Source organism: Pecten maximus, chromosome 2, assembly GCF_902652985.1.
Source record: "Pecten maximus chromosome 2, xPecMax1.1, whole genome shotgun sequence".
NCBI lineage: Eukaryota > Metazoa > Mollusca > Bivalvia > Pectinida > Pectinidae > Pecten > Pecten maximus.
Window position 1 is genome coordinate 46029827 of NC_047016.1, and position 27963 is coordinate 46057789.

At 34.4% G+C, this 27963-nt stretch overlaps 1 protein-coding gene across 1 annotated transcript in view; it reads right to left on the reverse strand.

Annotated features, from left to right (window-relative positions):
• The window catches only part of LOC117322266 (atrial natriuretic peptide receptor 1-like), a 38566-nt gene extending 13379 nt beyond the window's left edge, over positions 1 to 25187 (reverse strand). The window contains exons 1-6 of the mRNA XM_033877073.1: positions 24636 to 25187; positions 6450 to 6703; positions 6093 to 6195; positions 2301 to 2459; positions 1027 to 1106; positions 129 to 264 (exon numbers count right to left, since the gene is read on the reverse strand). Of these exons, the coding sequence (XP_033732964.1) occupies positions 129 to 264; positions 1027 to 1106; positions 2301 to 2459; positions 6093 to 6195; positions 6450 to 6703; positions 24636 to 24951 (1048 nt within the window). The 5' untranslated portion in view covers positions 24952 to 25187. The remainder of the gene's footprint in view (positions 1 to 128; positions 265 to 1026; positions 1107 to 2300; positions 2460 to 6092; positions 6196 to 6449; positions 6704 to 24635) is intronic.
• Positions 25188 to 27963: the final 2776 nt, after the last annotated feature.

The window sequence follows — 27963 nt, forward strand, 5'->3', positions numbered from 1 at the left end:
AAACTTTTAAAAAATCCACTATCAGTGTCTACCCCCTACAAAAATACGTGTTTAGTTAGGACCTAGGTACGAAGTTATTTAACGAATATTTATGCGGAGTAAATTACCAAGAAGAATGAAATGCCTACCTTGAAAGGTCAGGTTGTGCATGTTCTGCGAAATGTTACCGACTGAGGTAAAATCCATACCAGACAAGTAGGCTAGGTTGAGAGCTTCTGCGTACAGACGAAACGCATCATACAACAACCCAGCATGGATAGTTGTCTGGACTCGACAATAAATGAAATAAATAAATAGATAAATAAGATAAATAGATCAATAAATAGATAAATATTAATATTTTTTTACGTGTCATTTCAAGAGTAGAATCGAATACCGGTATGATGCTGGTGCAAAGATTTTTTTTTTTTTTTTATATTCTACAATTTTAGAAAAACAGAGCTCGAGGAATTCCAGTTAGTGTACTGGATGCAGATTTTATAGGATGACATTGTTTTTAGTCTTTAGCAGGACAAAAATAGTTTCCGGTATCTTATTTACATTAATATACAACTTTTCTAATAAATATGTTTCTATATTGTTTCTTTTGAGTAACATTTACATGCCTACAAACATGTGAAAATACTGTATAAACTTTGTAGGCTTCGTCAGCATGTTTTTTAGACGAATTAAGACATGTAATCAGCAAGCAATAGTCTTAAATGGGATATTTAATTATTTAGCTTATGAAGAATGGCAATCTTTAGGTTATTTAATATAACTCGTATTGATTTACTGTAAAGTTTGTGATTTTCGCGGGAATTTAATTTCATTTTATTCACGGCCACTGAAAATAACGAGAAAATAAATACCTGAACAATATTTGAACCGTGAATATTTAAACAAAATGTCTAGACGTGCTGACCTGGTCGTTGCAGAGTCTTAAAGAGACGGAGTTGCGTGAGATGTATACCCGCAAAAGAAGCTCAATCCCAGAAATTTAACAACTTTACAGTATCAAGACAAATCAATCAAGGGTATGCTTACTGTGACATTTAATTCGTCCAGCCTATCGAGAAACGCATCATCTTTTGTTGGAAACACGTTTGGTGTGATATCGAGAATACCTGTAAATATAGAACATAGATTTGAGAGAACCTCATTAATGCATTGTTGGCCCGGATGGAAGCGCGCGAGGGGGAACCCACGTGGTCGGGCAGGTGGCCCCATACCTTTTCACGTCCGATCGGGGAATCGAACCGCGGTAGGCTATGTGAAAGGCAAGTGTGCTACAACTGTGACACCAGACCACTCTTTCTATATATGGAATCTTTATCTTAAATACGGACACAAAGGTATGTACATGTTCCAATACGACAACCCCTTCAATATGTGAACTCGTTGTTTTGAATGCACCTACTCTAGATATAGTTTTAATGAGATGTAAACATTGTCGTTTTATTGATGATACAAAAAACTGCGTTGTCATTAATTGATAAATAGCCAGTAATTTGAGTGAATATAATTACTTGTTTTCTGTCTCTTGCTAGGTTCATAATCATTTATATCGGTACACTGAATGAGATCTGCCATAAAAAACATCATCACATTTGCTATGTTCGATATTAAGGCTAGCGTTTGGTTAATCAGTGGTTGACCAGATCGTCTCAGAACACGGTAAAGATTTCCCTCTGCCAGTGGGGGTATTTCATCAGTGCAAATCAGTCAGTCAGTACGGTAGTAGTGCCCACATCATACGAAATGGCGGATTCGGGATAAAGTTATACTCCAGAATAACATATACGGGGCGACTAATATGATATTTATTGAAAAATGGGTATTCTTATTCCGTACTTTTTTCTTATAAGATATATCGTTTTTTACCTGTTGAAAACATGATCCAGTCGTTCAATTGGTGATAAGGCTGATCAAAATTTAACAATCATTTTAAATTCATGATCAAATCATTTCCGGTTAAAACGACTTGGCAAAATTGTTATGAAACTAAAGTCGGTCTCTCCCTACATGCCTTTACAAAAATACATATACTCATGTTTTGAAATAAAGGATAAATGAGATTTTCACTAATCAAGCGATTAAGCTAATCATATTTTGAATGCCTGGGCAAATGCGCTGGGTAGCAGTCTTCACATGAACTTGGACGTTTATACACGTCAGATTTGAGACCACAAAAAGGAAAAAATATAAACAAAGGGACAAGCATGACAGGTAAGGAGTTCAACTTGCAACAACCTGTATAGCCCACGTGGGTTAAACAAAATATAGGTGATGTCATCGACGAATGGTCGTTTTCAACTTACCTTCGTGAACCCTGCCGACGTCACAGCCAGCAAAATCCAGTATTACCGCACGTGAGTAGTCAATTGTGATGAAGACGTATTCGCCCGTGAGAGCTCCGACTGCGTCAGCGGCACACAACAGATGGATAATGTCAACACCATAGGCACAGATCACCATCACTGTCAACAAATATCACCATCACTGTTAACAAATGTTAACATCACTGTCAACAAATATCACCATCAGTGTTAACAAATACCACCATCACTGTCAACAAATATCACCATAACTGTTAACAAATATCATCATCATTGTTAACAAATATCACCATCACTGTCAACGAATATCACCATCACTGTCAACAAATATCACCATCATTGTTAACAAATATCACCATCACTGTTAACAAATATCACCATAACTGTTAACAAATATCACATCACTGTCAACAAATATCACCATAACTGTTAACAAATATCACCATCACTGTTAACAAATATCACCATCACTGTTAACAAATATCACATCACTGTTAATACAGATCACCATCACTGGCAACAAATATCACATCACTGTTAACAAATATCACCATAACTGTTAACAAATATCACCATCACTGTTAACAAATATCACCATCACTGTCAACAAATATCACAATCATTGTTAACAAATACCACCATCACTGTTAACAAATATCACCATAACTTAACAAATATCACATCACTGTCAACAAATCTCACCATAACTGTTAACAAATATCACCATCACTGTCAACAAATATCACCATCACTGTTAACAAATATCATCATCACTGTCAACAAATATCACCATCACTGTCAACAAATATCACCATCACTGTCAACAAATATCACCATCACTGTTAACAAATATCACCATCACTGTTAACAAATATCACCATCACTGTTAACAATATCACCATCACTGTTAACAATATCACCATCACTGTTAACAAATATCACCATCACTGTTAACAAATATCACCATCACTGTTAACAATATCACCATCACTGTTAACAAATATCACCATCACTGTTAACAAATATCATCATCACTGTCAACAAATATCACCATCACTGTTAACAAATATCACCTTCACTGTTAACAAATATCACCATAACTGTTAACAAATATCACCATCACTGTCAACAAATATCACCATCATTGTTAACAAATATCATCATTATTGTTAACAAATATCACATCACTGTCAACAAATATCACCATCACTGTCAACAAATATCACCATCACTGTTAATACAGATCACCATCATTGTTAACAAATATCACCATCATTGTCAACAAATATCACCATCACTGTCAACAAATATCACCATAACTGTTAAAAAATATCACCATCACTGTCAACAAATATCACCATCACTGTCAACAAATATCACCATCACTGTTAACAAATATCACCATAACTGTTAACAAATATCACCATCATTGTCAACAAATATCACCATCACTGTTAACAAATATCACCATAACTGTTAACAAATATCACATCACTGTCAACAAATATCACCATCACTGTCAACAAATATCACCATCACTGTCAACAAATATCACCATCACTGTTAACAAATATCACCATCATTGTTAACAAATATCACCATCACTGTTAACAAATATCACCATCACTGTCAACAAATATCACCATCACTGTCAACAAATATCACCATAAATGTTAACAAATATCACCATCACTGTCAACAAATATCACCATCACTGTCAACAAATATCACCATCACTGTTAACAAATATCACCATAACTGTTAACAAATATCATCATCACTGTCAACAAATATCACCATCACTGTTAACAAATATCACCATCACTGTTAACAAATATCACCATCACTGTTAACAAATATCACCATCACTGTCAACAAATATCACCATCACTGTTAACAAATATCACCATCACTGTTAACAAATATCATCATTATTGTTAACAAATACCACCATCACTGTCAACAAATATCACCATCACTGTCAACAAATATCACCATAACTGTTAACAAATATCATCATCACTGTCAACAAATATCACCATCACTGTTAACAAATATCACCATCACTGTTAACAAATATCACCATCACTGTTAACAAATATCACCATCACTGTCAACAAATATCACCATCACTGTTAACAATATCACCATCACTGTTAACAAATATCACCATCACTGTTAACAAATATCACCATAACTGTTAACAAATATCACCATCACTGTCAACAAATATCACCATCACTGTTAACAAATATCACCATAACTGTTAACAAATATCACATCACTGTCAACAAATATCACCATCATTGTTAACAAATATCACCATAACTGTTAACAAATATCACCATCACTGTTAACAAATATCACCATCACTGTCAACAAATATCACATCACTGTCAACAAATATCACCATCACTGTTAACAATATCACCATCACTGTTAACAAATATCACCATCACTGTTAACAAATATCACCATCACTGTCAACAAATATCACAATCAATGTTAACAAAAATCTTCCTCACTGTTAAAAAACATCCCCCATTACTGTTTACAAAATCCCAATACTGAATACAAATAAAAAACAGGAAAACTGAAACCAAAACGAGCAAATTTGGGCAAAAATGTTCGATAAACAAACTCCAATTTATCAATTTATATTTATTTGGGCAAAAATGTTCAATAAATAAACTCCAATTTATCAATTTATATTTATTTGGGCAAAAATGTTCGATAAACAAACTCCAATTGATTAATTTATTTTTATTTGGGCAAATATGTTCGATAAATAAACTCCAATTTATCAATTTATTTCTATTTGGGCAAAAATGTTCGATAAATAAAATCCAATTTATTTATTTATTTTTATGAAACATAAATGAGTGGAATACAACTTAACATGGTGTGAGAACTTGTGCCCAATCGTTTTCGTTTCATTAGAAAACAATATCAAATCAGGTCACGACCATGCAGCATTATCAACACATTAACAGAGATCAACTTTGTGTTAACATGAATTTGCATAATTACTATTGTTAATAAACATCCTTGTTAGCATGGTGATAGTCACTGTACTTGCGTGTCAATTGTCTTCAATAGTTCTGGCGTGGTATGGCCTTAACACACGTTTCCTTCTACATTCATGTTTTTGTTTCTGACGTTCTGTATTTTCAAGCTTTGGATTTCCTTACATTTTTGTCTGTTGAATCTCTAGCGAATGTAATTAAGATTCGGCAATACCGATTTGTTACTTCATAGTTTAAGTTACTGACCTGTTCGTGCCTTTCGCACTCACTTACTAATTCAATTATTCCACCTGACGAACTAATATAAACAATAACTTAATCACCTGGTCTATAAATAGACTAAATGGCGGAAGTAGTATACCATGAGTGATAGCCGAGAGCTGTGATGGCTTTTATCAAATTCTGTTTCTGATCTCTTACTGGTTCATTTAATGGAGCAAATCATGCCATTTATAACGAGATGAAAAAGAGAAAGACTTTTTTTCTTTTATCCTGCGTATCCCAAACGTCAAAACAGGAAAGAGAAAATGAAAAGAGTGAAGCACTACCACAATCATAACAATATGCAATTTCCGAAATATTGACCTGGTATTTTTGAAATACCAAATAAGCCCGGTTAACAAGTTATAAAAGAGGAAAACGTGTTCCGGAAGTTATGTGAGCCACAAATACATGCATGTTCATATCATTATACTGTATATCTCGACAAAAACAGCAAATAGATGATTTGGGGGGCAATCTACCATACCTCGGAACAACGGTATCTGAGTGATCATGTGCTCCTCAATAAGATGCTGGTCGCTTTCCAGTGTCCATATCTGAGATAGGATGTCGTCGTTTTCTAAAGAAATCTGTAAGAGATAATTAATCAACATTGATATACGGTTTATTTATGGTAGAAGATTTCGTCCATGTCCTACGGCAAATACAGTGCTCTTACGACAGCAAATTCACATCTTTAACCTTCGAATCAACAACGCGTAATGCACAGGATACATTGTGTTTCGCAATAACCCATGTAGCATAAAAAAAACACAAGCAATAAATCATCCTCCATTAGCTTCAATGATTTTATAGACTTATTCCACAAGAGATAATGACTTACCACAAAGTACTCGGCGACCTCGCGCCAGATGTCCTCGTGCCCTTCCACCAGTAGCACGCGATCCCAGCCATAATGCGTCAGGATGTCCTTGATCGAGTAAATAATATTATGGTAACTGACCGTACTTCGTCCAAACGTCGGGTAGAGACTTACGTCCATCAATATTTCATATGCGCATGCGAAACTTATAAGAGGTACATTCCACCTTCCGGCGAAAAAAGCGGCCGAGGTACAGACTTGGTCACATGCAGGACCTGTAAAGGACAGGTGATCTGGTTTAAATTCATTTTTATTGCATTTTACATCCAAATAGAACAATCATGGATCGAACTGCAAATAACGTAACCAAATAAACAAACAAACAAATAAAATATCAGATATGTATATTAGACATCAATGAATATACAAAATGCAATACATTTTAAAGATTGAACATATACTTAAGCACATTGTAAGCCTTCCTTCCTCAGTTCACAAGACTTTTTAATGAAGAGGCTAATACCACGCAAAAGCTGTGGTTTGTTAGATGACAACAATATGTTTGTTTATCAGGGAGACTTGTATTCATTCTACAACTTCAAAAAACTGTTTTCTAGGGGAAGGGTTGTAAATGCAGTGGCAAATAAAGCGAACCTCATCTTCAATTGCGTTACAACTTTTACATAATCGAAGTTGTCGAGGGATATTTTTATATCTACCAGTCTCTATCTCTAGAATATGGTTACTTAATCTAATTTTTGTTTAATAAACTGGTATTTTGTAAGTATTAAACACATATTAACATATTTAGATTATACCTACAAATTAAAACATTTCCACTGTAGTGAATTACTTGTTCAATTACCGATGATGTTATTAAAAGGGTACACATAAGACATTATTTTCACAGCAGAAATATTTAAGGATTGATTATCAATTTTGTTGCTTGCATGAACTGAAGAAGGGAAGATAATCTGGTGCAAATGAAGTGAACTGCGAAGCAGTTCATGTACCATTTGCACGAGGTTCACTTCCCTTCATAAGTACATGCAAGCAACAAAAATGACAATCAATTCTTATATTTAAGTTAACCAGATTAAAATCCCTGCCGTCAGATTGCTAAACTCGATCGCAACGGTATGACTGTATTTGCGTCACTTTGTGATTGGGCTGTCAGTCAGCTACTCTCGTCCCCAAGGCAACATAAAATATAGTTCCAGACACATTTTGATTATTACGATGTTGAAATACATGTACATGTATACGAGTTTTTCAGGATAAAATACTCCTTCACAAGAAATATTTAGATATTTTAGAATAAAAACTTAACCATGTCCCAATAAATACGAATGTAATGGTCCGTGTGAATGATTTACTGTATAGTATGTGTGTGATTTGGTCACTCGAGACACAGGGGCTACGATTCGACAACAGTGAAATACCACAACACTCGAAAACCTTTTAAAACTCGATTTTTATCAGATTTTGAAATGTCAGTGAATGTTGCATTTTTAGTCTTGCGGCTATTCATAGATGGCAAATGTAACACAAAATCTAAAACCGAACTCCTTTGACAGTATACGCACTGCAGTCTGATAGCAGTGAGGTTCAGAGCTCACTCTCACTAGAAAAGATGCAACAATGTGGTTTTTAGTCGAAGATTAGTGGAGGTTTTACGTGATGTTCTCGAAATACAGGATTCTGAAAAAGGTAATGAGAGAAACATCGATTTGAAAATTGGCGGTATTAAACGGCCCGAAACAAGTGGCCTCCCTTGTCAGAGATGAACAAAACCTAGCAGGTCACGAGCTCGGTGCTATGTGGAGTGTCAGTGTTCTGTCAGATTATGTGTTTTCCAAACTGTCTTCATTACACTGGCATTTATTTTAGCTCATAAATCAGCTTTTTCACTTGTGTTCAATTCACAGAAGGAAAGTGCATTCAAATCTGAGGCGGTACAAAACTAGATCGCCAATGTAAAAATAGTAAATGAATTTACAAGCCGAGAAAAAGTGATTCGCCTTCCAGAATACAAGCACGCGACCCGAAATCTGCATTGTAAATGAAGTAATCTGAGTTCTACTAGTTTCGTTGAGGCGGAGCGAATCGAAAATGTAAATATAGGTAAATGATATCACATAACGGATTATACGCTATCTTGTGAATGCGGTAGTTGTATGTATTGGTCGAGGTATACCAGCGGCTATTTTCTACCGCAAATTCCCCAACCCAGAGGAAAACCTGGTAACGGCTCAAACACGTTACCGTATTTTGCTATTCAAAAATATTTAATTCTTATTTTTAAATGGCGATAATGGCTACTACCTTGATAAATCGATTCACAACATTCATGTATCTTGAAATCATGTTTGCTTCTTTATTCACATACCTATCATTGTAATTTTAGCTCAAAAATCCTCAACGTCACTGACACAAGCGATATATGTGAAGAAAGACAGTGCAGGAAATTTGTTTGGGATTCATCACAGACTGAGTAGAACAAGTCAGATTTGGACTGTAGCATTGCTAGCCTTATTATCAGTTCGATACATACCCTAAATTCTAGAATTGTATTTTACATATTTTTTTTTACTTTCTGAAAATGTTGATGCCATTCTTTAATTAAATGTCACAGGTTTACAAAGAGCCACGTGGTGGTCTGTGTCCAATAGGAATAGCTTAACAATAAGCAGCTCGTGATGTTTCACACCAAATCACAATATTGATTCCTGTACAGAATTCTTATTACAGATTGTAGGTGTTTTATCGGAAAAACGTGTATAGATGTTTTGTCAGATCCTTTGCTTGCTTTGAAGTTCTTGCAAATGGTTTTGGTTACAATTATAAGACATTTTGTTAAAGTACTATTTCTATTGTTTCCTTTCATCAACTTGACCTATTTTCAAATGACGTGTCGGAATCACGTGCATTGTGTTTTAAGGTAGCACACCACAGAAAGACTGGGTGATTTTTTTGTGAAGCAAAAAACTCCTGTATTATGATATGCATAAAAAAATGAAAAAAATAAACGTACACTATAATTGGTATATTCATTATGAAGTAGTATATAATGGCTTCATATTTGTTAAAACTAATATAAATAGATTGGTTCCGGATTTTAAATTTCCGGATTTTCCGAAAGTATGTTTACACATGAAATATAGTTTTGCCTACAACGAAAAATGGTTGCTCATAATCAAGGTAAGATTGCGGAAAACTTAATGTACAACATATGTCAAAACAAGATTAATTCTGTCTATGGGATAGAGATATTTAATTTCAAATAGGTTTCAGAAAAAAATGTGTAGAGAATTGTGTCATTTTGGGTCATATATCATAATATTTATTTTTAAATTGTTACCATGGTATTCACAGGTCTGAAAAAACATTTAAGTTTACTTAAAACATAAGTTTACTTATCCTTCAGAGCTGTATTTAAATTGCAAACGTTGTATAGATTACAAATATATATACATTATTAGAGGTAATATGTAGGGTTAACTGGCAATGTTTACATATCTAAAACATGTGCCATATCTTTCAGAATTGGGCATTTTTACTGTACACTGCTACCTAAAATACCATGCAATAAGTCACAAATTACGATATTTTATCTCCTAGTAAAATTTACTTTTAACCTTAGAATGATGGTTCATGAGTAGGACGTCACTTTGACCTTGCCGGTATTATATTTCGAGAAAGTATTTCCGAAAGGGAAAAGACAGTTTTTCTTGACTATTCTAATGCTAACACTTCATGATAATTGTTTTATTTTGTTACCGGTAGATGAAATAGGTATGATACATTATGATTTTGAAATGGTTTTTTTCTGTGGATGCTGAAGGCAATGAACATATAGACGATTATGGAATAAGACGATGTTTGGTAATATTTGTTTAATGTCGTGGTCTGACTACGGAACATACATATTAAATATTTTAATGTCATGTGAGGATAAACTCTCGCCTTAGGAAAGTTTCGAAGAGACTTAGTAGACTTGCCAACATGTAACCTACAGATCAGCGTTTAAATTGATTATTGATGGACCATATTCTGGAGGTTGGATTCAACTAGAATGAGCGTAGTCATGAATCTTGTCTATGAGGACATGTTTTTTAATCTACCGCTCAGTGCTGGATTGTTTTCTGTTATCCTTAATGGTTGTCAAGCAACACGCTACAAATTCAACTTTAATGCGTAGTTAATTATCAATACGTTAATGTGCATTTCTTTACAAAGAACAATAGTTTTTCATCTTATTGTTTGACATATGATATCAAACAGTTGCTAGATTTTAATGAACAAATATTAAATGTTTGAATATGTTTTAATGATATACATGTATGTGTATAGTATACAGTCGTTTTGATGTTTTCAGGTAAATACGTCATCGCATAAACGTAACACCGATTAGACAAAATTAAAAAATGGAGATTTTGGAATCCATATTTAAAATATGACGGTAGAAACCGAATATCAACTTGAGATTAATTTAATGTGAACTTGATTATTGTTTCCTTTTCTAGGGCAATTATTAGACACGACTTTTTCTCTAGAAAAATTAACGATGAAAACAAGCCAGCCTATCTCGATAGTTTGGTTTATACCCCGAGAGGATGGTTACCTGTTTGTTATATCGAGCCCAACCCAAATACCTCCTTCAGACTTCAAATAAGATATTTAAAATGGCCGTACTGTAAGAGGTAAAAATCAAGCCATTCATATAACGCATAGTCCTCAAATGCCAATCATCTTATTATTGCTAGCGTTAATTCGAAAGGCTGAATAATGAAAACAAAAATCTGATCCCCATGCCAAAAGAATGATAAAATTACCAGGTGGTATATAATTACGAATTGTGGATGTATTTTACATACATCTAACAGAGCGTGTTAAGAAGTTTGTTTTTTTAGTCGCATCACCCGGTGATTGTTTTAACGAATGACTGCTTTGTAAGAATTCTCAATAAAATAGCTAAACGGCAGATGCAATGGTGCGCGTAACGAATCCTTCTTTAACCATGTATTCTAGACATTTCTAGTCATATAAATCAAGTCGGTGATTGCAATAAAGAAGTATCAACTCAACGTTTTGTTATTTGTAACCCACACTGTGTATTTCTTACAGAATTATAAGTAATTTCAAAACAAAGAAAATGTTTCATGAGCAATTGACTTCGTGTGTTTTAATGTAAATACCCTTCAAACCTACTAAGAATATAATTTGTTGTCAAATTCACCCTCCAAACCAAAATAATAAAATTCATTGTTAAATTCATCCTTCAAACCCTCTAAGATTATAATTTATTGTCAAATTCACTCTTCAAACCTGCTAAGATTATAATTTACTGTCAAATTCACCCTTCAAACCCACTAAGATTATAATTTACTGTCAAATTCACCTTTCAAACCTGCTAAGATTATAATTTATTGTCAAATTCACCCTTCAAACCCACTAAGATTATAATTTGTTGTCAAATTCACCCTTCAAACCCACTAAGATTATAATTTACTGTCAAATTCACCCTTCAAACCCACTAAGATTATAATTTATTGTCAAATTCACCCTTCAAACCTGCTAAGATTACAATTTGTTGTCAAATTCACCCTTCAAACCTGCTAAGATTATAATTTGTTGTCAAATTCACCCTTCAAACCCACTAAGATTATAATTTACTGTCAAATTCACCCTTCAAACCCACTAAGATTATAATTTATTGTCAAATTCACCCTTCAAACCTGCTAAGATTATAATTTATTGTCAAATTCACCCTTCAAACCCACTAAGATTATAATTTGTTGTCAAATTCACCCTTCAAACCTGCTAAGATTATAATTTGTTGTCAAATTCACCCTTCAAACCTGCTAAGATGATAATTTATTGTCAAATTCACCCTTCAAACCCACTAAGATTATAATTTACTGTCAAATTCACCCTTCAAACCCACTAAGATTATAATTTACTGTCAAATTTACTTTTCCAACCCACTAAGATTATAATTCATTGTCAAATTCCAACAATTTAAAAATTCGTGGACTTATGCTCTCTTTCATTAGAACACACCTAATGAACGAACATAAAACTCCGCGAAAATGCATCGTTTAACAGTACTTTATACCAACCTTATTTTAAGAAGCCAGATTAGAATGTCTAATAAATGTAATTGGTGGTATCTGAAAACATACCATATATATATATATGTATATACAGTGACGTGCCAAAAATCGTTCACATTTTTTTCATTTTGCTATATTTACATTTACACTGCAGTCCCACTATATAACTTTACCAAGCCCACTTGGAAGTTATGAGTCCATAACATCCAAATCTTTATTATGACGTCATTATTATAGTGACGTCATAATTGTCACGTCGGCAATAACGTAAGATGGCTGTTGAAAAGGCTGTTCCGTCTTTGACGATAATAATTTGTTCATTCATTATCAGAGTAAAATTCCTGGATATAGTCTTTCAAATTCGTTGTCAAATGTAAATATAAGCATTGAACTGCTTTCAGTTGGAAGTTATGGGCTGATGAATGCCAACTGGACAAAGGCAAATTCAACATGAAGCGCTAGCGCGCTTCATTAAATTTTCCTTTGTCCAGTTGGCATTCATCAGCCCATAACTTCCAACTGAAAGCAGTTCAATGCTTAAATATATTCTCTTTATTTCCTACTTTATTCAAAGATTTTTCACGACTTTGTTGATAGATGGATTTTGGCAATTTTTGGTTATTTGGTACAAAATCATTCAAGGTTTCTTCTCATAATATTTATCTAATTTTCCGTTGTGCATTTCTGGAGTTATACAGAATTATCTACACTGCTAATTTCTGTGCGACGTCATTTTTCTACATAACACTACCAAAATGACGCAAAATGGCGTCTCAAAAATTCGATGCTGTAAATAAATTATGATTCCTCTAGTCATGCACAACAGAAAACGGTAAAAATATTATGAGATGGAACAGGAAACAATTCTCTAAAAGTACACAGAATTTCATTGAAAATTATCAATAAACAAAGTCGTGAAAATTCTTTGAAAAAGGTTGGAAATACAAAAAATATATAGAAAAATAATAAAAACGTGAAAGACTTTTAGCACGTCAATGTATATCACTCACTAATTCGACAGTAAATCGCCGTATCAACTGCTCCAAATACTCGGGTTGTGTAAATCCATGTCAAATCATTAATTTCGCGTTATTAAAATAAGAACCGGGTGAGTGTTAACGGAACTGAAGTCGATAAGCCTGTAGCATAAGTACACACTTGGTTAGATCAAGCTAGCGACCAGATCCCTGTAATTACGTAATCGGCATCTGTTTGAGTAATAGGAGCGCGTGACTATTGATTCAACTGGGACAGATAAACTCCGTGAATAGGTGTAGAAGGTACGTTATTGTGAAGAAAGGGTGAGTACACAATTCGTAAATTGAAAGTCATGCTTGACACGCCGCTAACATGAAATACATCGTCCTCATTGAATCCAATGGTGTCTCTTGATTAAACAATACTTTAAAGCCATATACATTACTATATATACATCAGCTTCCTAAATAACTAACATACCGATCACACAATTACATTTGTTAGATTAAAAGTTCCGGACCTCAGCTACTCTGCCAGGAATAGAACAGGATAAAAGCACCTTTTTTATATTAATGTCATCTAGTACTTTTATTGTAACGAAGGGATTTTTTTCTTCAAGTCTCTGTTCTTTGCGCGCATCTATATATACATTTATCATTTCCAATAAATATTTACAGAAATCCTGCGTGAATCCTTCAATAATTTTATACAATTGTTTTATACAATTCAAACTCGTGTTAACATACATGTCTCCAATACTATCCCATAGAGTCACAGATTTGTACTCCAGTAAAACTCGTGTAAACATACATGTCTCCAATACTATCCCATAGAGTCACAGGTTTGTATCCCAGTATTACTATCCCATAGAGTCACGGATTTGTACCCCAGTAAAACTCGTGTAACATACATGTCTCCTATACTTTCCCATAGAGTCACAGGTTTGTACTCCATTAAAACTCGTGTAAACATACATGTCTCCAATACTATCCCATTGAGTCACAGGTTTGTATTCCAGTAAAAATCGTGCTAAACATACGTTTACCTTTTCATTATATTTTCTTTATTTTGCTTGATTTGTTTGGCAATCAATGTGATTGCTATACTAACACTGTAACGTCAATAATTAGGATAACAAGACTATTCGTCCATGATCTTATTCATAATGACCAGGTCGAAGATTCCCATGCTCATTACAACTTTGACGTTTCGACCATGGTAGTGGTCAAATGTCCACATCTGTGTTGTTTCCCTAAATTGTCAACAATCTACAATTATCTGCTCATTAGAAGTTTCTTTCAAACATTCATTTGCAGGGTGATTGCCTTTATTGTTCAGTGAACAAATAGGTCAATAACTCTTGCATTGACCACCAATTTATCCACGACAATGGTCTCTGTCTCTAATGAGCTGTTCAGGTTCTAATTCTCACAGGAATCTTTGCGAAATCTACAACAGGGTTTTATCAACGGACCGTCCATGACACAACAATGTGACCGAGTTCGTATCATTTCAGGAACAAAAATATTTTGAAGACCAACAGCAATAATGACAACACTTCCGGTGACGTAATAGTGACGTAGCCAACTGTACGTGTAATGGTAGTTCACTTATATGGCAAGTCAAGTTATCATTTATTCACAGAGCAATAAGTATATAAGATATCTTATAAACTTTATAAGATATCTTATATACTTAAAAAGATATATCATAAAATATAATAAATGAGATATCTTATATACTCTTCTTTATAAGATATCTTATATAATACATAAGATATCTCATAAAAGATATAAGATATCTTATAAAGAAAATTTAATAAGATATCTTATATATTATAGGAGATATCTTATATATTAATAATAAAAAATTTATATAAAATGTCTTATAAAGGAAATTATATAAGATATCTTATATATGATATGAGATATCTTATATATTATATGAAATGTCTTATAAAGGAAATTATATAAGATATCTTATATACTTCGATTATAAGATATCTTATAAAGAACGAGATTTGCATTTCAGATAATGAACTCTCCTCCACTCGATGAAGGAGCAGAGATGAAGCTGAAACTACATATAATGGTTTAAAACAGATTTATAATCTGTTCCGTGCCTTACCGATCGTGGTCGCGACAAAGGGTTGATTGTGTATGTTCCGCGTGCCTTCCAACAAAACGGAAGTTACCTTACAGAGGGAACAGTCATTCTCGAACTTTTAGGTTTTGCCGGTCTCACGAGAGTCTCATTCTTTATAAGATATATTATAACTTATATACTTAATAAGGTATGCCATAAAGAAAAGTTTATAAGATATCTTTTAAAAGATATAAGATATATTATATAATATATCTTATATAATAAATAAAATATTTAATATAATATATAAGATATCTTATATATATAAGATATCTTATAAAGGAAAGTTTACAAGATATCTTATAAAAGATATAAGATATCTTATTTAATTTTCTTTATAAGACATCTTATATCTTTTATGAGATATCCTATATATTATATAAGATATCTTATAAACTTTAAATAAGATATCTTATAAACTTTAAATAAGATATCTTATAAACTTTAAATAAGATGTCTCATAAACATATAAGATATCTTATATAATTTGGTAAAATACAGGATCAATTTTGCTCCGCGAATAAATGACAACTTGGCTTGCCATACACATAGGTTATAATAGTTTGGGTTGTTGCTACACTCAAAAACACACGTCTAATGCCACACAAGTATTACATTTCCAAAAAGCTAAGAAGGCTACCATCCATATTTATCAGTAAACAATTAAAAGAATGTTTGAGATAGATAGGTATGTGGAAGCTCGTGTAGCTGTCCTAAGAATTCTTAAGATAGATATGTGTTCAGCGCGTCCACATCCGGGCAACTGTTGCCCTGTTTTGCCTTCTTTACAATCATTGAACACTAGAACCGCATATGACCAGAGGTCAGTTTCATCAATATTCATAAGGAAATTCCCGAACTTAAAATGTCCCCTTGGCAATATAGAATCTAAGTTAAGTTCTTGAACTATGATTTTTCCCTGAAATCCAATAATACCTTCCTATGGGGAAAAATGTGATCTCCTTAAGTTGTGGAACATTGATGAAACTTGAGCCTGATATAGGACTACAGGGGCGATAAAGTGACCTCTTTCATTTACGATCATGCGCAATAAACGTTTTAGTTGGAGTAAAGCTTGGTCTAAACTGCCACCAATCAGATTACGGTAAACTGTTTTATGGATAGGACCTCACGATTCACCTTATAAAAACGAGGGAGCGTTACCATTATCGATAATTCCATCACCGATCTGCGGCGTGTTTCACTTACAACTACCACAATGTAAAACCTTGTTTTTCCTCTATGACATATAAAAGTTCATGACATATACTTCTTCTGACAAATTAATGGAACTAATCCGCGACAACTATACAGACTGTTTCCGGTCTTTAACGGAGCCGATTGACTCAATTAATTCGTCCTTTTAGAGGCATGACCTCGGAATCGGGTAAAACCAAAAACAATTACGGCGAAAAAACCTAGATAACTTGATAGTCTGTTGACTCAGAAAGCAAACAAGTATTTGAAATGTGATAGTTGTGATGTATTTAAATATATCGTGGAAACAACAGTCGTTAAAGGTACAATATCATATTAATCACGGAAAACCATCTATGAAAATAAGAAATATTTTACACCTATAACAGTGTGAAAAGCATACTTTAGTATACGCAAAACGTATACGAATTAGTGCATTGTTTTACATAATTTTAGTAAAGCATCTACATAATTTGTGTAAAGGTATTTATGTCAAGTTTAATTCCGTTCTCATAACGTGATGTTCCGTTCCGATAATCTAAATACTTTGTGTAAAGTATTTTTTCTCTTTATCAATTCCGTTCTCATAACGTGATGTTCCGTGCCTATAATCTACATAATTTGTGTAAAGTATTCTAGATATATATCTAGATTAATTCCTTACTTGTAACCTACATACGCTAGTAAGTAATATTTAGATACGAACATGTGTATAATACGAGGGCTGATTGATATGTTGTGAGCCTCGTATTGAAGGAGATACTCGAGGATGTTCTTTTTAAGTCCTAATATTCTCTGACATTATAGGGCCGTGTACCCAAAGACTGGTCTCATTTGGTTAGTTTACACAAGACAAGCGGCTTTTGCAAAATGGACAAAATAGATGAAAGAGCAGTGATCCAATATTTCAAGACTTCTGACAGTTGATCAGAAGCACACCAGGCGTACGTTATCGCGTGCTAATCTTAACTTTTTTGAGGAAGATCCTGCCAACTTTCTTCAGAGATTTGTCACAAACATGGGTCCATCATTTTACCCCAGAGGCCAAACAACAATCGAAACAATTGAAGCACCCTGGCTCTCCCCCGCCAAAGAAGGCAAAGACTGTTCCATCAGCTGGGAAGGTTATGACCTCGGTTTTCTGGGATGCAGATAGTATTCTGCAGATAGATTATCTCCAAAAGGGACAAACAATCAATGGCACATTCTATGCTTCATTTCTGAGGCGGTTACGGGGAAATATTAAACTTAAGCGCCGCGGAAAGCTCACTAAAGGTGTGTTTCTTCAATCAGGACAATGCTCCTGTTCACAAGTCTGTCATTGTCATGGCTGCCATTCACGATTGTGGCTTTAAATTGATTGAGCATCCGCCTTCTTCACATGATCTCGCTTCGTCAGACTTTCATCTATTTTCAAAACATAAAACAGCTATTTCAGGCACCCATTTCCAGTCCAATGATGACGCCATACATGCAGTGGATGACTTTCTGAACAGCCAAGAAAAGGAATTCTTTAAAAGTGGAAAAGTGTATACATACTGAAGGGGATTATGTTGAGAAATGATACAATATTTCTGACAAAATACTTCAATATGAGACTCAACATATCTCGGATTAGATTCGTTTTGTCTACATCAACAATACGGGTGTGATTTGAGGAAAGCATAAACATTGTACAAGCGTAAAGAGGAAATCGATTTCTCTGATGACGATGTAATTAATAGATTTGTCGTCGTCTCGTTCATTACAAACATTCAGGTGATGCCGGTTTATGATCACTAAGGACTATTCTCTGTACTGATAACTTTTACCAATCACTAATAACGATCAAAACAATGTCCATTTAGCGGCCATTTTCTTACTAGATAAATGACTGGTATTAGCTGGAATAACTAACTGCAATTAGCCGAGGTACATGACAGGTTTTAGATGAAGACCATACTAAACAGTGACATCACAGAATATGTATAATGACCGGATTTGTGTACTCATCCGCGATAAAAAATACACGCGTCAATGAAAATCGACTTACTCTACTTCCATTATCACGGTCAGCCTTGAGAAACAACGCATTACGTACAGCGTAAGTGGTTACAACAGCCGAGACACGAACTAGAACCCTTAACAATCGACATCAAATCTCTACTCTCTCTACTACCCTTCCTATCTCTCATCTATTTTCTCCTTGAAACCAGCTCCAAAATTGATTAAAACAAAACATATCTGATAGTTTTACTTAGTAAAATTACTGCTGTGTATACAGATATTGTATGTCACGTGATGTAAATTTAATGGTATTATGTTACATTTATGGAGAAGGGCTCGTTAGTTGTTAAGAACTTAGTTCTCATCTATTTGTCATTTTTTGACAATAAAATATGATTAAATCAAGCGAGACTACCAATCACACAAATGATGGCCATTTGTGTCGAATGTGCCACCAACAAACAACAGTCGAAGCTGCCCGTTTTGTATAAAATTGTGAATGTTCATTTTATCAGGATCTTTCGACAGCGAAAATTTAAAATTAGTCGTTTGATACATGGCGGCCATGTTGCATTTTTCCTAACCTAGATGGGATTTCTTAGGCAACACTTCTTCCATATTTGAATACGATAAGCAACAGGGAACGAGTATATATAAATACATATGTGCTAGCCAGTCAATGGCATTGTCTTAAGTACTTTAAAAATATGTAAATTTCTGGTATTTTGAAATATATTTATGGCCAAAATATCCCTGATCTTTCGTTTTTTCGCATAGCCGTATAATATTCTTTTGGCCCTGGATATGACGCGACAGGTGGCGTTACTGGTCAATATGAAGTATGTGATTGGTCAATGTAGCGGTAAATGCAAAATGCAGATATGCAGTTAAAAACGAAACAAAGTTAAGATTGAATGCAAGCTGAATAAGTGGTGTATTTTTTTTTTCAAATGACACATTAATAGAATTATATTCCTGATACAAATGCAGTCTTATTATCACCAAAAATGATTCAAACTGATATATTTTTGTTATCCGTGCTTAGTTCGTTAGTTCATTTCACCAGCAGTTTTACATTATAACTACCAACATCTTGTTTACTCCTACTTCTAGAAAACTTCATATAGAAAAATGTGTTTTAGAAGATCAGCATCGCGATCGACATTTCTGTATCTGATTGGGAAAAATGTCTTTCCATACCACAGACAACAGTTACAATTATGATTTGGAAGTCCGTGTCCATAATTATTATTTTTGTGCAGATTTATCAAGATTCCTATGTATTATAGGAAAATTTATCAGACAAGCTCAAAGCGAAGAAGTCATAAATGAATAAAAATGTAATAACTCAATACAAAAAGTTTAATAACTGATTTCGTAATAGAAATATCAGGAACATAAACATTGTAAAAATTAGCAAAGGTCATACTCGGAGAACAAGTTTGATTTGAATGGTATGAACGTGTCTCAGAAAAAAAACCAGCGTTCACCTGCAACACAAATCTACACATGCACTTTCACGCCCGGAAGCAGTCTGTCGCAATTCCTCGAAAAATAATATGACTCGTTATTTTATTGTTGTTTTGTTTTTTTGTTTTGTTTGTTAAAAAATGTTGTGGAGTCGTTGAGAAAATTCTATAATTAGAAATAGTGTCAACCATTTTTGTTACTATTTAGTCTATTCTAGTGCCTTACGCCATTTTTGTTGTTTTTCATTCTTCTAAACTTCATAGGAATGGAACTACAACGCAGAAATTTTGAGTTTTCTTTCCGTCGGAAACATAAAATAAGTTTAAATTTTTGATTGAGAGTTTTTCGTTTGTTTTTATCGAGTTACGACCTTAGTACCATTTATCGCGGTAGACTGTTCCATTAAACACAATTACAACCGGACAGAGTGAAGAAAAAATACGGCACGTAATTCCTTATGTTCTATGAATCACACGCTCCCAGAATATACATAACAGGTTTAGAGGAAATGTGTCCATTATCGGCGTGTGAGGTCGCTTAAGTCAATTTAACGAGAATCATCATCTGTTGTATTCGGCTTTGAGTCACCACGACCTGTGTGCTTCGTAGTAATGTTGCCCTAGATTGATATTCTATGGAATATTACGTAAATAAGTAAAAAGAAGATGGTGCTTGTTTCAGTTAAAGCTAAATAACTGTTAATGTCGATAGAACGAAATGTCAAAGACATGACGCGGGGTCATTAATTGGACGTGTCTGTTTCACTTGTCAGTTCTCATCTAAACTATACTACATAATTATCCTGCACGCTCTTTCAGCATTAGGCAACGGTGAACTTGATCAACTAATCAGGTTTAGAGAATTTTCAATGTAAAGCAAAAAGGAAATCATGAAAAATGTATAAAGGATATAATATCTTTAATATGATGCAAATGTCCGAGTACTTCCGAGTATTTCTCCCAGACAACAAACGATGATAAGAGCGCGTCTGTAACGAACGAATCACAAAATAAATTATAAATCCTTACCAAAAGGGGCCGCGATATCTCAGTCGGAAGAACTTCAAGTGAAGATTCGAGGTGCGAGGTTCAATTCAATTCAGTTCAATTTATTTCCAAATGCAACACAGCATATAGGATAGCAAAATATTCATCTACATGTATAGCTTAGAAACACAAATGACGTATCTATATATTAGCACAATGTATCATATACACTATGTGTTGGTGATCCGAAGATATAGATTTGAATTTCCTGTCGTAGTTGTACCGAGAGAAACATATATATATACATGCATATACATATTGTAAATTGAACGACAAGATGGCGGAGGTCACAACACAAGCAATATGATTACGACACAAAATCAAAAATGAATTACATTTTGATTTTGAAAACATGTAACTGATGCATAACAATTAAGCATTTACGTAATGCATGTCTATGACGTCACGACAGTATGACGTCATAATTTAAGTAACTAATTTCTAAATATACACAAGAATACTACTATACTTGAAAACTGTGATCTTAATTTCCAAAACATATTTAATTTAATTACTTATGAGGAGAGTTTTTCTTTCTGCAGTGACATGTAACAAGATTACCCAATTATTCAAAGTTTCACCACTTTTACTGGAAAACAATTCTATCAATTATGTACACTTGGACGACAATAATGATACTGTTCGATGCATGTCGTCCTTAATTCAGAATATGCAGGACAAAAAAGCAGAAAATGTACTTCGTCCTCGATGTCATTTTTGTCACAAACTGTACAAAGTCTTTGACTTCTAGGTATTTTATTGTAGCGCCAAGATTCAATATTAAGACTGTGTCCTTGCATACGGAATTGACTCAATAACTTTTTTAAAATTCATACTTAAAGAGGCTTACCCGCAGACGGACCGGTAAACGGCACATCTCCGATCACTAAATAAACTTCAGTACACGTTTCTATGTGACAAAATTAGAGGCTTTCCGACTTTATTTCTTGAAAACAATTACAGAATATGTATTTAAAAGACGTTTTAAAACTCAACCTGAGAGGGAAATGTATGGAATATAACGGCAAATCTTCTTTGTAAATCGCCGCTGCCTTTGAAGTTATCACTGTGCGGCACTGTGCACGTGCTTGTTTCTTTGATGTGTCAATCAAATTAGACTTATTGCGGGTTGCGATTAAATAAATAATATTTAAAAATGAGGTTTTAATATCACTTTTCAGCGCTTTATAAGGAAAATAAAATGAAAAACTCAACAATTCCAACAATCTGTCATGTGTAAAAAATCTTTTTCTATTAGCCAATTTTTCTGATCTCTCTGCGGGCAAGCCTCTTTAATTGGCTTAATAAGATAAAATTGAGTATTGAAGGTATCCACAATATGTTTGTATAAATAACATTTCGTAGATATATCAAACGCACTGCGTAATTCTTGAATAAATACATCATGAACACGTTGGACATATACTTGCATAAAATGATTTTCGTTGAAAAATATTGGCTGTTCCAAATATAACCAAAACTCAAACTACAAAGCTCATTTCTAATATTATAAACCCAATTACTTTTACAATTAGGTTTTTTTTTAATTTTTGTTATTCAATTCGACAAGTAGCCCGAGTTTCCTCTGGCCCTGACACCATGTCTGCCTGGTGTAGGTCAGAGGAAACTCGGGCTATTCGACAAGTACATCATAACATGATTTTAAAACACAATTATTAGTTTTTAATATTTTCAGCCAGTATTTCATTACTTTTGACAAATAAAATACGTTTAAATCAATGAATATCTACCAGTTTCGATGAAGACCATAGCAGAATTTACCGTTTTCTTAACATTAAGTAAGTCTTTGAGAAAACGCAGATGGATTTTTTTTTCAATTTGTGGTGATACATCTTGTCCCCATACTTGACATCGACGCTCCTGACCCGTATCGGTTGGTGTGTTTTGGAAAGCAGAGAAACAGGCCGATCTGTGCTGGGGTGGTTGTGTCCTTTGGCAAGACAATTTTACTCTAATTGCTTTGAATGGCATGTGACGGGCCTTCCGTATGTTGTTCAAGGAGACTCTGCCTCAAATGGTCATAGCTGTTCATGGGGCGATAAACCCACCAAACACTACCAAGATTCAGATTCTTTATTTCTTTGTTGTTTTCAAAACATCAGAGAGACATTACAAAACAATACAATATACGATAGTATGACACAATTACACATGTACATGTCCATTACGCTTGATATACACATATATTTATACGTACACTTTCGTATTACTATATATTATAAAAATGAACATCGGTATGACAGTACACAATAGTTCATGTACGTTATAAGTAGACTGACATCTGGTAAATCATTACGTTGTTTTGTCGCTAAATAAAGGAATTTTCCTAGCTTACTCAGTTTAGAAGAGTTAACATTAAATGTTTCTTTTTTTGGGGGGGGGGGGGGGGGGGGGGGGGGGGGGGATGTCATTTTGTTTGTAAACATTAACCCGTACCTGAAACCCTGAATGAAGTTTGTTTCGGTGTGGAAAGTGATCGTTCCATAGCTCTGGAATATTTAGAAATAACTAATACTTTAGCGTATACTGTATTTTGTTTAGTCACTTACCTTACTGTACGAGATGTCATATCGGTTTACTAATTAAAAGAAAGCTTTTAGCACAGATATAAATCTGAGATTTTTATTGATCGACTCGGAAAGAAATACATGTAATGCGCGTGGCAATCGGTCATAACTTCTAACAGCGAGTGTGGCAATTAACCAATGCTCAGTGGTAAACAGTACAATTTGATGTGTTCGATGATGAAATTGCATACCATGAAGCTGGTAATAGCACATATAAGTGTCTGAAAAAGCGTCGCGTGACATTCAAATACCATGACAGAGCGGTTAGAAAGTAGGCGGCAGAATCAATTAGCACATCTTTACTATCGAGACAACGGTGTCTGTATATTCTCATTTCATTAGAGTGAATCCAAAGTTTAAATCATTGACAGCCGCAATTGGACGGTTTCTATCGGTCTGTTAAGCCAAACACAAAGTACTCGTGTATTGTGGAAACAAAAGACCATGGAAGTGTTTTTCCATAATTACTCTACTTCGGTAAGACAGGGAAAATGTCTAATTGTTGCTTGTGCTAATTTAGCATTAAGATATAATATATTACTGACACGTTCCGTTTATACTTTACTGAACAATAAATAACATTTAATTTTCGAAAATATTTTAGAGAGTATCTGAAAAAACACAAATATATCTTATATATTAAGACAATTATTTACAATATAGTATACCATTTTTACTTACCAATAAACGCTCCTAAGGTACTCCGAGAATCAAGAATATTGTTGACAAAAGCAAACAGTCCGACGCCAGTGTCACAAGATGTATCTTCTATACTTAGGTCGAATACGATATCGTTGGTTCTCAACCCGGTCAGACTGCCGTCAGCATTAATGTCAGAAACGGCCATTTCGGCGACAGAGAACAGTTCGGTTCCATAGGACCTGCTGCCGGAGACTGGCACGAGAAGAACCAAACTAACATTAACTTCTAACTGAACTTTGGTAATTAATGATAAAACTGTTAATACCACAAACCGTACAGTTGTGTATGACGTCATTGCCCAAAATGGCAAGATGTCATGGATATTTGATGTCCAGAAATTTGAGACTTGAGTAACCTTCAAATTAAATTTGATACCTCGTCCGAAGTCCGAAGCTATCTGACAAATCTTACGGCCTGCAAGCAATGATGTTTAATAAAGTATTGATTTTGCCAATGATCCTCCTTAAGTGAAACCTAGGTCTTTTGTCTGATTTTAATTGCTTTTCTCTGCTAATTATATACACATAAACTATATATTGATTATAGACGCTCCCACGCGACTTATGAATTTTAAATGCACTCTAAAAGAAAACCCTCCAATCAGCGATGGAACATCGTGTGAAATGAAGTTAGATTCGGAAGCATTACACTAGCGCGTTTGTTTTTCTCTAAGTCGTGTTGTCAAACAATATCAATCCCAAAGAACATGACAGAACAAACACGGTCATCTTTGTTAAAACGTTCTTCAATTAGTCCCGCATGTCAGTAGATACTTTTTGACATTTTGCTTTTACCATCCTCCGTGAAATCACATACGAACGCTTTGCAAACCTTTCGGGCCATTACAACCAAAGACCTCCACCGTTTGTTTTCACCGAAGATCAAATACTTTGTCCTCATGGTCGTTGTATATCACTCACGTGCATTAGCGCGGCGGATATCCACTCACTTCCGCAAAAGTAGTGACATGGAGGGCAGGCATTGCGTGATGGACCGAACTTCAGCGCCACAGCTCGCAAAAAGGGATGCAGCACAGGCGCATTTCAACGTCCCGTACTGCTGAGGCATGGCAGCTGATGCGGTGTCGTGTAAATTTATCAATAAATAAACCTGTGTATAGCGGCCACACCGCTAATAGGTCCTTTTCACGTCATTCGCATTTATAAGGTACGTTATACCTTCAGCTATAGGTATCAATAAGGGCGCAGCTTCAGGAAATCTGTATATCTCTGAAGTTTCAGTTCACGATGGGGGGTGTAAGTGATAAATCATGTGTAATACTTAGTATATAATTAAACCACATTTGCTATGATGACCCAGGTATAGTGCTACAGGGGGGTAAATAAACGTCTGTAACACTGCGATCGGCCTGTTTTAGTATTCAGATCATTAGAAAGGGCGGTTGACGGAAGAATACAAGTAACCTAATTGGTGACACCTAACGTGATTAGCCAGCGCTGAGGTACCGCGCTCTCACACGTGTTAGAGAGCGATTCAGCTTGTATATATACGCTCTTACATATTATAAACGCCAGTTTAGTTTAATAGTTCCTATCCATTGGCATTATTTCAAAATGCGGTAGCTCGTTATTTGCAATTGTCAAGATAAAAATTACACGTGCATATGGGTAACACTCTGCGCTATCCTATCCAGCTTTAACTAGTCTTGTTTTTATGTAAGCGAGTCTGTTCATATTCACATGGCTTCATACTCGGTCGGCTTTGAATCCGACATTAAAAATCATCCTAAATTATTAATAATAAAAAATAGAGCAAATGTGTTCAGGGAATTTGAATGGATAAATAACACAAACAACATATTTATAGATATAAAACACATTGATGATATATGAGAGTGCGGAAATGATATTGATTTGTCAGTCTATATCTAAATACAATGATTGATACGGAATGGGTTCAGTGGCTGTGCGTTATGTTTGTACGAGGTGGGTGTAGATTTATCTCCCATTCTTGTGTGATGAAGACAGAGATATATTCCATCTCATGGGGAGGTTTTTAAGTTTAGCATTAGGCTTTACACGAGGGCTGAGATAGGTCTACGTCATACAGGTGTGACTCTTATTGTCACCATCACCATATGGTGTACGTTATGGTCTAGATAAACAGGTATTGGCTGACGATAACCAATGTTAGCAGTAAAACAAGTTCAGGCTCTTTATTACTTTGAGCCTTGCGGCTCATCAGTAGACATGTGGATATTTACATCACATCAACATCAGTGATTAGTTTCGCACCACACCCAGACAAACAAATAACGCAATATCTAACGTTAAGTGTAGATAGTGGCCTAAGTACAGTTTAATATAGGCTAATATACCATTGTGTTCCGTACATTATCTAGTAACTTAAGAAAAACGTATACATCTTGTAGAATAATTCTTAGTGATAATTATCAGGCAAACACCGTGTAGAAATAAAGTTTTTTACATACACATATACACACATATATATACATTTACACAGATACGTATGTACACATATATATACACTCATACTTGTACACAGACAGACAGACAGACAGACAGACAGACAGACAGACAGACAGACAGACAGACAGACAGACAGTGTACACGCATACATATTCACACATACATATACATACCTGTACACAAATAAATATACACATATACATTTACACACATACATAACACATACTTGTACATATATACATGTACACACATACATAACACACATACATGTACATATATACATGTACACACATACATGTACACACATACATGTACACACATACATGTACACACATACATATACGCCCATAAACGACCTTCAACACCCAATCGTTTAGCCAGAAATGCACGCAGCGTATACCACTGCGCCACATCAACGTTCTTAACGTTTCAATGGCGCAATGATGGTCGGCTCAATATCCTGACACATAATGATCTGAACACCTGGATCACCATGTACACATATTTAACACACAAAACTACGGCAGGAAATTCAAATCTTTACCTTCGGATCGACAAGACATAGTGCATATGATAAAATAGTTTAGTTTAGTTTAAACATGTTTAAGTTTTTCTTAAAAACAAGCAAAATATAGAAGCCCTCTACTGTACAATTTAATTCAACAATTTAACCGCAACAATAGACATATATGAATATTATATACAATTAAACTAATTTAGAAACTGGAGTGAAAGAAAAGACAGATTGGAAGTACAGGGAAATGGCTATATCATATAGCAAATACCAATTTTCGTCATTTATAGCAATATATTGCATAATAATGTATAATACAATGTATATAAAATATGATATATTT